General features: G+C 39.8%; 1 protein-coding gene across 3 annotated transcripts in view; it reads left to right on the plus strand.

Moving 5' to 3' along the window:
• The window catches only part of ccdc88b (coiled-coil domain containing 88B), a 61,314-nt gene that overhangs the window by 12,139 nt on the left and 31,825 nt on the right, over positions 1 to 17,350 (plus strand). For all 3 annotated transcript variants that reach the window (XM_082547348.1, XM_082547350.1, XM_082547349.1), the window contains 9 exons: positions 1,768 to 1,913; positions 2,218 to 2,299; positions 3,812 to 3,970; positions 6,163 to 6,309; positions 6,518 to 6,692; positions 6,922 to 7,037; positions 8,117 to 8,185; positions 12,110 to 12,820; positions 15,414 to 15,593. In XM_082547348.1, the coding sequence (XP_082403474.1) occupies positions 1,768 to 1,913; positions 2,218 to 2,299; positions 3,812 to 3,970; positions 6,163 to 6,309; positions 6,518 to 6,692; positions 6,922 to 7,037; positions 8,117 to 8,185; positions 12,110 to 12,820; positions 15,414 to 15,593 (1,785 nt within the window). The remainder of the gene's footprint in view (positions 1 to 1,767; positions 1,914 to 2,217; positions 2,300 to 3,811; positions 3,971 to 6,162; positions 6,310 to 6,517; positions 6,693 to 6,921; positions 7,038 to 8,116; positions 8,186 to 12,109; positions 12,821 to 15,413; positions 15,594 to 17,350) is intronic.

The raw sequence follows: 17,350 nt of genomic DNA on the forward strand, positions 1-17,350 counted from the left end.
TAGTCACAAAAATCAGAAAACAGATCAGATATTAAGCTCTAAGATTTCTAGTTTGGTAGCAGTTTGCAGTTTACATTAAAAAGGTGTAACTAGTACCAAGGTTACCTAAAGTTGAGCATTTATTCGATCGTGCACTGGGAGGTAGCTTGGAAGAGTTGTATAGAACCTTTATTCTGATAATGAAACACGATAACAAGTAGGACATTAGTAGGTCAATTTTTAACCCCTTAGCTGAGTCAGGCCATCGGTTCTTCCTGTTTCTGAGGGCTATTCTAGGCTAACTGGTAGCTGGTGGTAGCTACATACACCAGACATGATAGTGTTGAGCAGCTCATCTAAATCTAGGCAAGTGGGCAAATGAGCAAATAAGACAGAAATTAATAACGACTATAATAGCTGATTGGAAAGAACACCAAATTACTGCATCACTTTTGCTCTCTTCAACTGTGCAGACAGATGGAAGCAGTGGGAGTATGGACTTCATAGTGTGAGCGTTATTGTGCCTTAAAGTGAATTTACCATCATTGTCCGTTGTTTGATTCTTTGCTGGAGAACTGTAATGAATGAAAATGAAAAAATTGGACATTTATGATGTTTTCAATCACGCCGACGTGACAAGAAGGAAATTGAAAATGTGTTTTCCTGAAGAAATTAAAAGTTAATTAACTAAATCAGTTTCAGCAAGTGAATCAGTTCCTCCATTGTTTCAAGTTGGATCAACATTTCACACCAGATGCCGCCCAGACATTTTGTAGCTATGGATTACATCCTACAGTTGTAATAATTCTGCTTTTTAACCAACAAAAGGTGGTATCAGTGAAATCTCTGCTGAACCACCCATAGAACTAATTAAAATTCATAAAACATTAGTGCACAGTGGGATTGAAATGGCATTGTGGTCAAAGGTTTTAATGTGATTTAAGTAACAATGAATTGGAAAATGAAATGCATGCTGTTAGGCTGGAGATAACAGACTACAGTATTTAAAAAAAAAAAAAAACTAGTGTAAGGAGCGTAGTAACTTTGCTTCTTTGAAATAGCAAAGACCCCACAGTCCTTTCTAAATGCACCTCTGATTCCACTTCATGTTCCTGCCTTCTGATCTCAAACACATTCTCAATCCTTGAATCCAGTGATATTTAACTGAGATCTGTCTTAAGCTTCTAGTGGATTAAAAGGCATTTCCTACAACCTTAATATGAGATCAAAGCAACGTAAGATCTTAAATTTTGTTTCGAATAAATTCCACAGATTTAAATCGGCCCTAATAAAACCCTGTCCCACTGTGCTCTCCTTTATGTGAATACTGCGTAAGATCAAAATGTTCTGTTGCTGTGCTGGTTTGCAAAATTACAGGAATAAAAAGGTCATTCTGCATTAATGTTTATAAAATACACCCCCTTTGCAAAAATACCTGCTACATTTAACCCTTGTGTGAATTTTCTGCTGCTACACTGATCTGACTTAAATTATACATCACAAAGCGTCAAACAGTCTAAAACATCTGAAGACATCACAGCAGCCCAAGCTCCTTACTCTGTAAAAAAAGAGTGCATACACAGCAAAACACTAGTATCTTACCTTTGCTAGCATCTACTGAAGCACATACTTATTTAGTTGCCATGTGCGGCTCACTGTTTTCACCTTCACAGATCCTCAGAAATGTGTTTCTGAGCCTTTAGTCCTCAACCCACGTCTTTCTTTTCAGCTGTTCTTTGTATCCTTTTCCACATCCATCATTGATCTTTCTCTCTCTCTTCTTCCCAGAGGATAGCAGAGCTGTGTCGGGAGCGGGAGGCCCAGTCTGATTCCACGACGGGGCACTTGGTTGGCCGCAATGAGGAGTCATCCCAAGGTCTGCTACTCCAGCTGGCAGACAGCAAGGCCAAACTGCGCCGGCTTAAACAACAACTGTGAGTCTGTGTGTGTGCTCGAGATGATAGAAGTCAGGAGAATTCTTAAAAAGTTGTGACAAAGGTCAAGACAGAGAAAATTATTTGCAAACCTGAGCAATGAATCGGGATCAGATGAGATGCTCACAGGTATAATCCAGCGCACACAGCTTATTAAACGCCTGTACGGTTTCAGAATATTACAGCGTTTTCTTCTCTAATTATATTTCTATCTGCCACTTTATCACAGATACAAGTCAAAAGAAAAGAAAAAGCCTTTAGAAAAACTGTGTAATTGCATTTGCGGTGCTGATATGTTTTCTAGGGAAGATAAAGGTGATCAGATACTGGATTACAAGCAGGAGATTGAGACCATGGAGGAACAGCTTCAGAAGCTTCAAAAAGAGGTACAGACATGGAATAGTGGTCAGCACACAGACAGAAATCTCATGCAGACTTCTTCTTCTCTTTCTTTTTTTGTTTTGTTTTCTTTTGTTCTTTTACCACACATACAACATTACTAATTTGACAACAGCTAGACTATTGCTCACTGGGCCTAATCATAATAGTGCAGAATCACCCAAAACCCTTTGGATCTTGAATAAAAACATCTTTCTGCCGTAAATTAGATTGTGCTCTTTCCATTCAAATACACTTTGACCTGAAAGAGGTGGCTGTTACTGTCTCAGCTGAACTTGAAAGTTTAGACTCATAACAAAACTACAGGTATGATCATACATATACAGTCTTAATGTTCCCTCACTGACGAGTCATTTAGTTTCATTTTCCATTGTCACAGTGCTAAGTGTACTCCATACATCACTGTCATTCTTCATTTGTCATTATCATTTACTTATGCAAATATGTCTTACATATAGAAGTGCACTGTAAGGACTCATCTATGATATAATTTTTAAAGTCAACGTTCATTTAAAAAATATTACTTGAGTTGTTGGATTTTTACTTTTCACCTCTTAGTGACAAATCAATGCGTTTTAGACTACAAGCCACAATTAACCACACAGTCATACCGCTCTTTATTCAGTTAACCTAACATGCATGTGTTTGGACTGTGGGAGGAAGCTGGAGTACCCAGAGAGAACCCTCATGAAGTCCACACAGAAAGTGCTCCTGCCTGCTGGTGAATTTAAAGCAGGAAGCTTCTTGCTGTGAGGTGACAGTGCTAAGCACTGCAGCACCTTGCCATAAGCGTTGTTGATAATGCTCAAGATAATTACAATTTAAATCTGTGATTTTACTGTTAAATGATTAATGTCTGTGTGGGAATAATTTCTACAAGGAAACAGTTTTACAGATGGGTAACTGGCCAGTAACTGGCCTGACTCTTGCCAGTCCTCCTGAATAGTACCTTAGAATGATGTTTAAATAATGACAGTGGACATTAGGGGTATCTTAAATATAAGTATGTGAGTAATTTCTCCAGTAGTTTAAATGAAGTTACGTGCTGTGTGTAAAAAATGCCCAAATATAAATCAGTTATTCAACTTTTGAATTATATAAGTATCAAGAGACTTATTGCAAGCCAGTTATTTCTACATGACCTTTTCTGCATTGATTTCACACAGCATATTGCTTACGTGATTCACAGTTAATTCGACCACTTTCATTGTAAAAAATAGCAGAAGACATGCAAATGTTATTTGAAACTATAATACATGCAAGTTAAAGCTCTTGCTCTTTTCCATATGGGTCTTTTCAATTTTTTTCTATCCTTGTGAGTACATTTCAGGATTGTATACACGCACACATTTCCTTCCTCATGTATCAGACTTTGTCAACATTTGCTTTACTGCATTCCTGATCTGTTCACAACCTTCTTTGACCTCATCCCAGCTGGTGTATGAATGTATCTGTGTATCTGTGTCTCCGTGTGTGTGTGTGTGTCTGCGCGCATGCAGAACCGTTCTCTGCAGGGTGATGTGAGGGGCATGCGTGCACTGCGGGATGAGCTGGACTGTGCCCGAGAGCGAGCTGCACGGTCCGAGCAGCTCCAGACTGAGCTTCAAAGCTGTAAACACAGATTGCGCAGCCTGGAGCTCACACGCACTCAACTGAAGGTACACACACACACCAAGCACACATCGCACACCATAGAGAAATCAAGCAACACAGCTACATCTCCACTACAAAATACATAGTTTAAAAAAAATGTTATGCAGGGAAGACAAAGTCATTTTCACATTGCTTTGATACACACACACAAGCTTGACAAAGGCCGTCATATAAAAATTACTGGCGAAGGTCACATCAAGAAGATCCCTTTTTTAATCTTTCTCTTTGAGTAGCTATTATTTTTTAAAAGAAGTACCACTTAATCTCAAAAGCCATATATTCCCTCACACGGCCCTGAGGGTTTCAATCAAGAGTGAGTACGAACAACTCTAAAGCTCAAAGCCGGAGAATGAGATTATATTGTGTGATGTCATTGGGATTTACCGCCTGGAGCTGCTTCATTGACAAAGAGCAGCTACAGTTATTGGAATTTTTACACCCAAATGAGATTTATTCCGAGGTACTATAACTGTTCAGGGCAAAAAAAAAAAGTGCTCATATCCTTGTGAAACACTTTGCAGTGTCCTCACCGTCACCTTCCCTGTCTTTTTTGAGTCATCCTGTTTAAATTCAATATCAGTGTGACTGCTCATGTTAGCCGGAAGGGTGATTTTTTTCTAATGTTGTGTGTGTGCCGAGAACTCGTTTCCAGAAATTCAAAATGAACTGTTGTGCGGCTGTAAAGAATCGGGAGGAAAAGGTGCCGAATGTTTACGTGTAAAGAAATAAAAATAAAAATCAGTTTGGAAGGTCAAATTAGTTTCATTACATGTTGGGTTTTATTTGCGTTTTTTATCAGTAGTGACAACATCGTACTCACAAGTTGTTTGCAGCGATCTGCGTAAGTGTGGATTCTGCTAAAAATTACACCGAGTTGGCCAAAAAAGGACCAGCAAGACAGCTAGAGAGGTTTGCTGACAGTTTGCTTGTGATTATTTCTGGTTTAACACCTTGTAGCTTTTTATAGTCTTGTTAAACTGCTAACTTGTCTCACTAAAAACACAGAAAGTCTAAAACAAATCTTAAAAATGTGACTTAGTATTATATTATATTTTATTTTCCTTCATTTTGAAAGATATATTTTATCACCATGTTGTCTGATTTTTCAATTTTGCTTTAATAGGTTATTAATGTGGATTTAGATATTAATAAGTATTACCTTATTTTTTTTATGAAGTAACTACTGTGAGTATGAGGATATAAAAATGAATATTTTTAAAATTATATTACTATACTAATTGGTCTTGCTTATGTGGCCTGTTTAGTACACAGTTACATAAAATTCAATACAATATACATCAGTTATAACCACCGCTGTTACAAGGTAATTACTAGGCTACTACTTTGGTAATTAGATTGTAATAACTTGCTGTTTCCTGTTATTATCAAGCTGCTACTCTGAGTTTAAATTCACTTAATACAGCCTAACAAAAACATAATAAAATATAAATGTCACAATTTACAACAGTTTACAACTCTAACATTGGAGAGCATCAGACTGAGTACTAAAAGTACTAAAGTAGCCGGATGCAAGCTCCAAAATAATAATAATGGATTGCATTTATACAGCGCTTTTCGAGAACCTCAAAGCGCTGTACAACACCACTATTCATTCACTCTCACATTCACACACTGGTGGAGGCAAGCTACAGTTGTAGCCACAGCTGCCCTGGGGCAGACTGACAGAAGCGAGGATGCCATATCGCGCCATCGGCCCCTCTGGCCAACACCAGTAGGCGGTAGGTGAAGTGTCTTGCCCAAGGACACAATGACCAAAACTGTCCAAGCTGGGGTTCGAACCGGCAACCTTCCGATTACAAGATGAACTGCCAACTCTTGAGCTACGATCACAGTTGGAGATCATATTTTAGTACTTGCAATGTCTGCAGTTTGCTTCTCAGCTGTACGTCAGCCTCTCTGACTCCCTCAGCAGGACTTGTCTGTGTCTTTACTGTGAACTGTATAATAAGGGGAAATTATATAGAAAATACATTCAGCTGACAGCTAAAACCATTTAAAGTTGCTTTGTGCACTTAAGTGACAGTAGAGAACTGAATGGGAGCAAAGCATTGATAGATATGACAGATTAGAGGAAGTTGCTTCAGAAAACCCCCCAGACTTGACAGAATACATGAAACGAAAACAGTGAGCACGTCATCGTGTTGTTTCAATCGTCTCTGTTTGGTGCCCCCTGCAGGAGCAGCAGCAACTGTGCGCAGCACTGCAGGAAACCAAAACGCTTCTAGAAGAGCAGCTGGCGGACGCTCGGGCGCGTTGCTCCTCCCTACGTGAGCTGGAGAGGGACAATCTTGTGCTGCGTCAGAGAATCATGGAAGTGGAAGCGGTGGGTGGAAACTATGATGCCGTTTTTGCATTTCTGTCCATCCCGTACAAATGAGCTTATAATTGAACTGAAGATTGCAGATTGTTCTAATATTTTCTTTATTGACAGAAAGGTTGCATTTCATGAAAGAACCCCATGCATGTTGTGTGGAGGACCATTGAAGTCTCTTGCTCATGTGATCATTGAGTGTGTGTCTATATGTGCTTAGGAGCGGGACACTGAGAGGCAGCGAGTTGATGAACTGCTGGAGATGAACATGAGCCTCGAGGCTGACCTGAGGCACAGCAGCAGCGGGGGCAGCGTCCTTGCTCCGGTTGTTTCACTTCCGCAGCGTTTCCTCCAATCAGAGCTGGAGTCCGACGAGGAGCTGAGTGAAGTGATTGGTCAGAGCACCCGCCTCTCTGCACCTTGTCATTTAAGACATGCTAATTAACTGATAAGAGAAAATATTTTGACGTAATACTTACCCACAGGTTATTAATCAACAGTAATTGAGCTCATATATCCATTTCTCTTTTTCTCTGTTTCTTTCCTCCACCTATCTGCCTCACTCCCTCCTTCTGTTCTTCTTTTTCTTGTTTTATTCTTTATTTCCTCCTCTCTGCGCCTCAGATCAGAAGCCCCTGAGCGTGGAAGTGGGCGAGGCTTCGACGCTGCGGCTGCTGGGAGCGGAGCAGGAGAACGCAGAGCTGAGAAGACGACTGGAGGAGCTGCAGGCCCAGCAGGAGGTCAGAGTTCAGAGGTCGCAAGTTGTGACTAATAGAGAAAAATGTCACCTTACTCAATAACAATAGTCAGGCAGCCTGTGAATTTTTAAATGATGATCAGTTAATACTAAAAGGGCCCAAAGTGTACCAAGAAAATATCTCCCACCTCTGCCGCCTCCAGCCTGATACAAGGCAGGCAGGCAGGACCCATGCTTAAATGATGTTTACACCAAATTCTGATGCTACCACCTGATTGCTGCCACAGTTTTTCAAATCTTCTGTTGTCCAATTTTGGTGAACCCATGATCAAACCGTAACCTCAGTTTCCAATTTGTAGCCTAGTGTGACTCAATGTTCAATGTAATGTGCAGTCAGAGATGCTCTTCTGCATATGTTGATTGTAACAAGGATTTATTTGAGTTACTGTTGCCTTCATATTACCCTGAAGCAGTCTGGCAAATCTCCCCTGACCTCGGTATTTCATCTTTTTCAGACCATTCTTGTTAAACCCTAGAAATGATTGTGTGGGAAAATTTCTGAAATACTCAGACCAGCCATTCCCCATTCAGAGTCAGTGAAATTACCTTTCTTCCCCATTCTGATGCTCAGCTTGAACCTGGGTGATATATCCTTAAAATCCCGATATTTCATGGAAATCTGCTACTAGGATTTTTCTCACAATTTAAAAAATACTGAAAAGCCTTTTATTGATGATTGCAGTTTGCAGAAGGTCATCTGCATGGTGAGTTGCGCAGCAGTGTGAATTGCTGACATTTACATTAATCAGCAGCTTTAACTTTGTAGTTGTAACAATGTAACTTTGCTCGAGTGGTCACGGTAATGCACACAGACAGAAGAGAAATGACAACTGGATAACATGCAAATCAGGTTTTATATATAGTTTTCCATTTCCCTTGCGTGTCTTGTTATTGATATGATCATTATGTTGGGAAAAATTTTTTTTAATTAAGAATGTTTAATTACGATACCAGCAGGCCTGCCATCTCTGAATATATCTAAGTTGTTAAAGATGTAAATGAAGCTGGAAAAACAGGATGCAACAAATGAAGGCATTAAAGACCCATCTCCCCTCGCTGCAGGCTGATTCTCCAGATGCAAAGGATGAGCTGGCCTGCCTGGAGATGAAACATCAGGAAACATTTAGGGAGGTGAGCACAGAGCAAACTGAAGGCTTTACCAAACAGTTACTGTTCTAACAATCATCTTTTCTTTTTTTTACCGTCACATTGTTGACTGGTAGTAAATTGTTCTGACGCTAATGCAAGGTACCGTCCCTACACACTGCTCCCCGGGCGCCTGCTTAGTGGGCTGCCCACTGCTTCACTGAGTGAATGGGTCAAATGCAGAGAAAAACAAGTAATTTCCCCATGGGGATCAATAAAGTATCCATTATTATTATTATTATTATTATTATTATTATTATTATTATAAGTAATATTGCTTTTTTAGCCAATGTAAAAACCCTTCTCTGCCACATGTATTATGTAGCCATATATAATAAATTCATAGCATGTGTGAGCAGCGTTGTGTTGTAGTGGAGCAGAATTCTGGTGCTGAATCAATTTGTTTTTATTTATTTATCATCAGCAGAAAATTAGCTGCAGTATTCGACATTTTTACAAAAATAATGGCTCACTTGTGTTTGAAATGGATTGCTCGCAGACTCTACAACCCTCCTTCAGTGTTTTTTTTTTTCTTTTAAATTTCTACTCGTTGTTTCCATCCTCCAGCCTGAGAATTGACTGTTTTGGCTGTCAGCCTCTGTTACGTCCCTCTGCAGCTTTTAATCGTCTCAGTGTTTTCAGCTGGTGCTAATTGGCCACACCTAGTCAGGTGTGGATAAAAGCATACCTGAGGCAAGCTTTCCGGCAGTGCACTAGTCTTTGCCTTGGTGGCACCAGCCATTTTAGCCAACCTGGTTTTCCATTTTAGGATGAAACCTCTTCTCACCCACACTCTGTTATTCATCTCCTTTTTTTTATGTTGCGGCTTTTGAGCCGGGTCGTAACATAAGTGGGGGCTCGTCCGGGATATTTGGACATTTTAGTGGAGACTGAATGTCAGTTTGTTTTGCTTTTAAGTGGGTGAGTGATGGTGGTCACTGTAATTGTGCAAACTCCCTTTAGTAAGTGTGTTTCAGCTGGGTGGCTGTGCTGCCCTTCCATCGAAGCACTTGTTTGTTGTTTTGCTTTATTGTTTTAGTTTATTGTGTTTGGTGGCTATCCTGGGTGGGGGTACGCTTCAGAGTTTGGTAGGAGACTATATCTCTGGTCTGCTGCCTGCTCTCGAGTTTGCGTTTTAAAGTTGCCTCGAGCCTGGTACACCACTGAAGACTAGGGTAGGTAAAGTTAGGGTTTTGTTGTTTTTAGTGTTTTAGGCTGGGAGTTGCACATAGTAAATCAGTGGCACCAAACTCGTTGGCATTGTGTGTACGCCATGTGTGTGCATATGTCAGTGTTGATGGATGCTAATGAGATCCTTGTGAGGTGAGTGTTTTGTGATGTGACCTTTTAGTGTTGTGGGGAATATGGCTATTTTGTTGGATCACTTGTGAGTGTTGTTGGCCAGGTGATGGCAATAACACTGTGGGGTGCTGAGCCACCCTTGATGTGATCATTGTGTGGCCATAGCTCTCCATTTTGTGGTTGGTCACTAGTACGCTTGATTTACTGAACTTTTTGGATTAAAGTAACTTGTTGTGGTATAGGGCCACTTGTATGTGACTGTTTGTGTGGTGGAGACAACAGATCACTTGGTTGTGATTATTTGTTGCTACTTTTGGTTTTGTGTTGTAGCAGATCAGGTAATCATTTTGGGTTTGACTGTTGTGCTCCTTTGTGTTGGTCACATGTTACTTTTTGTCTGTTCAGTGTGGCAACTTCAAATCCTCATGCCCATCCATGCTTAGAGATGCCAACTATAACGTGAACACTGTGCTTCTGTTAGCTTTAACTTTTATTCCAGGTTTGTGGGTCAAGGAACTGAAGGCTTCAGAGGGGCTTTTAATAAATGTAAGGGTCCTAGAGGAACCCTTTTAAGGGAGGAGGTGTTACGTCCCTCTGCAGCTTTTAATCGTCTCAGTGTTTTCAGCTGGTGCTAATTGGCCACACCTAGTCAGGTGTGGATAAAAGCATACCTGAGGCAAGCTTTCCGGCAGTGCACTAGTCTTTGCCTTGGTGGCACCAGCCATTTTAGCCAACCTGGTTTTCCATTTTAGGATGAAACCTCTTCTCACCCACACTCTGTTATTCATCTCCTTTTTTTTATGTTGCGGCTTTTGAGCCGGGTCGTAACAGCCTCATAGCTTACATCTGCCTCTACCAGCAGCAGGAACAAGTGAAAAAGATTTAAAAATACTGTGTATGTTAGCCTCCCAACACCAGATGACTGACAGGTGGAGCTGGTGGACACCATAAGAGAGCTAAAAGTATAGAAATATTGTTCTATAGTTCTCATTAACTGTTAGTTATTTAAGTAGTAAAGTGTGGTGAAATGTTGTGTTGTTATTGTTTGCTGCCCAATATGACAGAAACGCAGGAATGAATGTTAGCTTAAACAAAGGGAAACATAATTAACTGCAGTTAATACTGCATTTAACTGTGTCCGCATAGCTTTGGGGTTTCCCACCAAATGAAATCTGGGGGCAGACGCTATATCCTTAGAATAATAATACAATATTTAGGGATAATGATAAAAAGGGATAATGATATTTATTTAAAAAAAATTATATATACTGAACAACCATTTAGCGGTGATTATAACTTGTAGGTGGCAACATTTATCAGTGCAAACAAAATGAAGGGTATTTTCTGTCCTCCTTTTCCGGTGAAGCACTGTCACTGATGACAGCGGTACCAGACTTAAGTTAATGTGTGAAATTGTTGTCACAACAAGGTACCAGCAGCAGCAGCACTATAGTGCAACTGTAGTGACACAGTATTATATACAGTGCAACAGCACAAGTCAAATGTAAACACAAAGGTTGCCTAGGTAGTGTTATTATGAGTGTTTAACAGTAACTAAAGTAACTCAGCCTCTTCAACAAAGAGTGAAACAAATTTGTAGCGTGAAGATTCAATTCTGATTAAATGATCACCGGAGGCTGACACACTCCTTATTAGTTATTATTAATCTCTGGCTCTCTTCCACAGCATGTCTTTGTCATGTCTTCCTCCCCTCACCTACCAGTCGGTCGCGCCATAAGGCCGTCTCTCCCTGAGCCTGGTTGTGCTGGAGGGTTCTTCCTGTTAAAAGGGAGTTTTTCCTTCCCACTGCCGCTGCTCATAGGGGGTCATATAATTTTGGGGGTTTTCTCTTTTTGTATTATTGTAAGTTCTTTACTTTACAATATAGGGCAATTTGAGGCAACTGTTGCTGTGATTTGGCACCACATAAATCAAACAGAATTGAATTTGAATTGGTTTTTATTGTTCACAGGCTTCTCTGGGTTTGTGTTGTGTGTGTCCCATAAACATATGGCCTTGATTTGTCACTGATGTCACAAGATAAAACTTTTTTATAATGTATTATTGTATTATTGTGGACAGTGTGATTTGACATTATTTTAACACTTTTAAAAAAACTAATATTTTAAGTAATAAATAGTAAATGTGTTACGATTAAAACAACCAATCTGAGTATGACACGTAAAAGACACTTGAAGGCTGTGCTTTGCATTCCCTCAGATGAAATATGGTAATTAAATGTTACTCAGTTCACAACATTATACTAGAATTTGCGAATGGTGCTGTGTGACGGATCTCAGGCATACTGAGTTTTCTGTAGTTATTTGTGTGGAGGAGTGCTTTTATATTGTGTTGTTATAACCAAAGATAATTTAAATCGATCAGTAATTTCCCTGTCTGTCCTTCTCTCGTTTTTCCCTACTTCATTGTCTTTTCTTTTGTATCGAAACTGGATGTATTCTGAGGAAAAGGGGTTGATTTCAGTTTTCTTACCCACCATGCATTCAAGTTCAATCACTGTCAGCACATGAAAGAAAACAGTGACAAAAAAGGGATATTTCAAAGCTTTGAAATGTCTTTAAATTTCTCTCCAATTATGCTTTTCAGTTTCAAAACTTGAAGAATGAAAATGCCACTTTGAAACAGCGTCTGGAAAAGCTTGTGACCAAACTTCAACACCTAGAAGACAAGAGGAAGGAGGAAGGAATGAAGATGCCAGACAGAGTGGAAGAGGAGGGGGAGGGAAACAAGGTGGTGAGAGGAATCCAGGGATCTGAATCCTGCAGGGGAGAGGGGGAAGGAAGGGTTAAAATGATGGAGGAGAAGGAGAAAAGAGGAGAAGTCATCGGGACTCACCGTGAAGCAGGAGTTGGTGAAGAGATTCTTCATGTTCAGATGGGAAAAGATGAACCATGCAATGAGGTGATCCAGACCAATAGAAGAGGAGAGGCTGAGGGAGGGCAGAAAGAAAGGGAGAAACAGGAAAAAGAAAGTGAGCCGAAGAAAGAAAAGACTGAATTACCAATAAGTTCAGAGATACAGAAACAATCAGTTGAGGATAAAGTAGAGACTATAGCTACACACCTGGCCGTATGTTCCCTGACTAGTCCTGATATGGAGCTTCTGACAAAACGACTCCAGGAGGCCCAGGAGGAGGCCGAAAGACAGATTAACGTGGCCCAGGACTTGCGCTCTAAACTGGGAGAGCAGAGCAAGAAAACCTGGGAGGCTGAGCAGCGGCTGGTACTCGTCGAGGCTGAGCTGCAGCGTCTGAAGAAAGCCGGAGAAAGTTTGGTGGAGGCCCGCAGGCAGATAGAGGTATGGCTGGCTGTAGTGGTTAAGTTGGAGACTGTAGAAAGTAGATATTAATGGTCGGTGAAACAAGTGAAAACGTGGGCGTTATATTATTGTATAATTGTGTTTATAATGTGTTTCTTGTGTGCAAAGCGCCATCAAATGTTCCCGCTACAACACCCATAAAAAGCAAAAGCTGAAACTGATTTAAAATTGACTGCCAGCCACTTAATGATCGACTCCTTGTGCAGCTATAAACTGCTTTCAGGGCTAAGCACATGTTTAGATCGCTCCTTGGAAATCCCTCTCTGACCACTTGCAGTAATACATCTGTGACTCATGATGGATCTTAGCTTTCATCTTGAGAAAGAGAACACATTTTCTAAGGGAGAGTCGTAAGTGACAAATGTATTGGGCACAAACAATGGTAAATATAGGAAAAAAGTCTGGGTTTTCAATGTACTGTGAAAGACGTCACTTTTAAACGTGTCACAGTCAGGGAAAGTTCACGCTTACAGTTACAGTGCAACTCTGCACTAACAGTCTGACCTTGATGATGGACAACTGTATGGAGCGCAGCACTGTAAATGTTAAATAAAATGAACTTTTCCACTGAACCGTGCTCTTTGGTCTCTGGGTTGTAGCCGGAGACCAGTTTCTTATCGCCAGTGAAGATCCTCGTCATGCAACGCTGAGTCAGTTTGATGCTCTTGGTGAAGTTGCAGATGTCTCACTGCAAGTGGTCAAAACCTAACAATCCAGACTGCAGCGGAGCGCTGAAAGTGGCACAAACCAATGACTGTGAAGGTGATTTTTAAAGCTCACTCTTAAGCAGAGAACGCGTTACTGTAATCTGATTACTTTTTTCAGGTAACGAGTAAAGTAAGGGATTACTATTGCAAAAACGGTAATTAGATTACCATTACTTTCCCGTAGGAACGCTACGTTACTGCGTTACTAAAACCGTGATTTTTTTGCGAGAATGTCTCATGACAGTGACGTAAGCGAGTGCGACATTCGTGACAACAGCTGTGTGCAGATAAACAATGGATCATATATCGGTTGTGGGAGAGAGTATGAGCGTGCAGCGTTTAAAGCGTGGAAGTACTGACCTTATTTTGAGTTTGATTCCATAAAAAGTGACAAAAACATTAGCGTCCGTTGTGCGTGGGAAGAAAACTTCTTTTTACAGCGAAAAAAATCCCTAAACTTCCAAGCAAGCACCGAGTGCGCTACGACGTAATGGGAAACTCACAGAGAAACTCGCGGATTCTTCAACTGACCGCTGCAGCACACCTGCACCAGGGCACACCTGCGCCTACGCCACTTCTGCTTTACAGGTGAAAATAGAGCAAAAGGACCGCTAGTCTTTGATTTCATTTATTTTCTGCTGTGTTTTACTTGCATCTGTTTGAAAGAGTGAGTGTAAACACACACAAAAAAAATTATTTTATCTGCTGGAATGTGCAGAAAATAGGTTTAAATGTTTAATCAAATTTCTTCCAGTCAGAGAATGTTGCATATAATTAAATTTTTGCTTGATGCATAAAGTTAAAAGATTAAAACTAATAAAACAAGTTTTAAAAAGAGACTTTTCCATTTGATTACATTTTGTATGATGGATTATGTAGAAAAAGTAGAATTGGGCTGAAAGATCTATCGCTTTATCACCTATTCAGGTTGTAAATCGTGTTTTTAAAAAGTAACTAAGTAACTAAGTAATTAATTACTTGTGAAAATAAGTAATCAGTAAAGTAACGGGATTGTTTTTTGGGGGAAGTAATAGGTAATTAGTTACTGATTACTTTTTTCAAGTAACTTGACCAACACTGCTCTTAAGTTATTGGGTTATTTTTGGTTATAAGTATGAGCTGCATGGAGTCATCCTACTACAAAATTGGTATCAAGTTTTCTGGTTTTTCAGTTTCTTTTCATAATATTGTCTCTGATTATATACATTACAATTAAAGTAACTCAGTAAATAACAGAAACAAAGATTCAAAAAGTTCACACATCAGAATTGTTTTCAGCAATAACAGTGGCGTGGCTCTTCACTCCAAACTAAAATATCTATTACAAAAACAGCTTTTATATTGATTGTCATAAAAATTTGTTCAGCCAGATGAAAATTTTTAATTTCTTTGGTAAGTTTCTGATCTACACTGTCATGATTATCATACAAAAAGGTGATTTTTGTACTTAGCTGTACTTTACATTAAATGCATGATGGAAAATATTTGCAAACATGGTGGAACTTGAAGCTCACCAGGTTGCTTTTGTGAGCATTTTTGCATTTTGCTCAGGGCAGCAGTGTGCCAGAGTAAAGCCTCGCAAAGCTGCAAGAGTATCTGGGATTGTTTGTGCTTTTGCACACTCATCAAACCTGCAGTGCACCAACAACAGACCCTTTGTGTTGTTTGCCAGTTAACTGGAATTATTAGGAAATGTATTTACTCAACACTTCCTTTAAAGCTGTAGGTTTGTAGTTCTTTCCTAGAAATCATATATATACAAGACTCATTCAATTACTGGAAAAATATAAGAATGTTTTGTAGTAATAGTAAATGCACATGCTATACATCGAGATTTCAGATGTTTCTAACTGCTTTTCTCTCAGGTTCTTCAGTCTGAGGGTCTAGTTATGGAGGAGGAGTTGTGTCGCTTACGAAGCCAAGCAGAGCTTCACAGGATGCAGACCACAATCATCGCCACTCTGGAGGGAGAGCGGGCTACACTCGAGAGAGAAAGAGACACGCTGCGCAGCTCCTTGGACGCCTTGCGCTCCGCCCAACGCAAGGTTGGAGAGTACACAGCCACAGACTTGCACACACAATATAAAGACGCCAAATATGCCCATGAACATGGCAGATGACACTGGACTTAAGAGGGAAATAGAAGAAGAAGGGCAGATAAAAAACAGAAGAGTTCAAAATTTTCTTAAAGTCAACCTCTGTGGTCTGCTTAAATAAAAACATCCCATCTGGATTCCACTTAACCAATAAATTTCAGTATTTCAGCAAGCAAATTCCCTTACTGCACGACTGAGGCTTCAACATGAAGTGGAATAGTTTTATTAAGCTGTCGGAGATGCATGTTAACATTTTTATCCACCTTATATTGAGCGAGCAAATCAGATTTGAACTGCAGTATTCAGATATTGACAAAAATCTCATCTGCACACAGAGGAGGGAAGCAGGTGAATGTTTTGGTTTGGCTTATTCAGTGAATTTCTGCAGATGGAAATTCAAGCAGAAACCCAACTGAGAGCCACCTTCTTCAGACAGCCCACTTTGGGTCATTGAAGTCTTTGTGAATATGGTGCAATTTAATGTGCAATTTGCAGTAAAAATTTCAACACATAAGAAAAACTGCAAACTAAGGAAAAGAGCACTGCTAAGTCAGCATTAAAGAAATACCTTAAAAGGGATTCATAAATACCTCCCACTCAGAAAACGCTGTATATAACCCTCCATCTGATGGGGTAATGTTCTTTGGTGACACCCTCCCAGTTTTTTGAAAGTGAAAACATCAGTCTTTTTTGTGGCTGTTTGGCCTAAATGTCTACTAAAATTACTTCTGGCTAATAAACTACAATTTTCTTAACCAAGACTGGATGTTCTTTAACTGTACACAACATATAATTGACAACCTATTGTAAAGAAACAGCACGTTAGAACAAGTGTTTTCCGCTATGATGCATCCCAAAAACCTGTTTTGTGTACATTTAGTTGCTTGCATGAAAAAGTAGTGCAACTCTGGATGGGCTTTTCCTACCGATCTGCCACACTTCTCACGACACCGCATCAAACCAGAGATGCATCTTTAAAAAACAGTGCCTCATTCCTTTGATTTCTAAACACTAAATCTAACAGCACACTCTCATAATGTTAGAGCTGAGAAAGTACTCTGCTGTCACTTGGTTTATGAATAAAATAACTTAAGTTGTAAGCCAGCCAGACGTCAGCAGCAACTAAAAATTTGTTCATTTCAATATTTGATGTTTTAGCCCATGACACAGAATGGATTCTAGCTACATTCGAGGTAGACTTCACATTCCGACCACCAGCAGGAGAAGCAGAGAGCCAGAATTCATGAGAATAAAACAGTGCATGTTAAATGAATCATGAAGTGTACTTCTTTCAGCTGTAGGTGTAAGTAAAAACAAAATAGGAACTCACGTCTCATCCTCGTTCTCCCTTTTGCTTCCCTGTCGTTGTGTACGTTTACTGAACTGGTTTGTTTTAAAGCATTTTTATTTATTTTTTTAAAAACCCTCATATATCCTGGAAAAATTGATCAGATTTTCTGCTAAGTAATTAGATTTAGTCCACAATCTGGAGGACGCTGTTTTGTGTCTTGGAAATAACAAAAATCTACTCAATATGTTTGTTCTATAGGGCTTTGAAAGTGTTTCTGAATTGCATTGTTTACATCCACGTTTGATGATGTGGAGGGGTGCAGTAATGTGAAGTATGGTTATTCTCGTAGGCGGCAAAAAAATGTACATTTACTCAAGTGCTTTAAAGTACTCTTGACATCCTTGTAATTTCTATT

The sequence above is a fragment of the Aulonocara stuartgranti genome (genome assembly GCF_965226115.1).
Source record: "Aulonocara stuartgranti genome assembly, chromosome: 2".
NCBI classification, from domain to species: Eukaryota; Metazoa; Chordata; class Actinopteri; order Cichliformes; family Cichlidae; genus Aulonocara; species Aulonocara stuartgranti.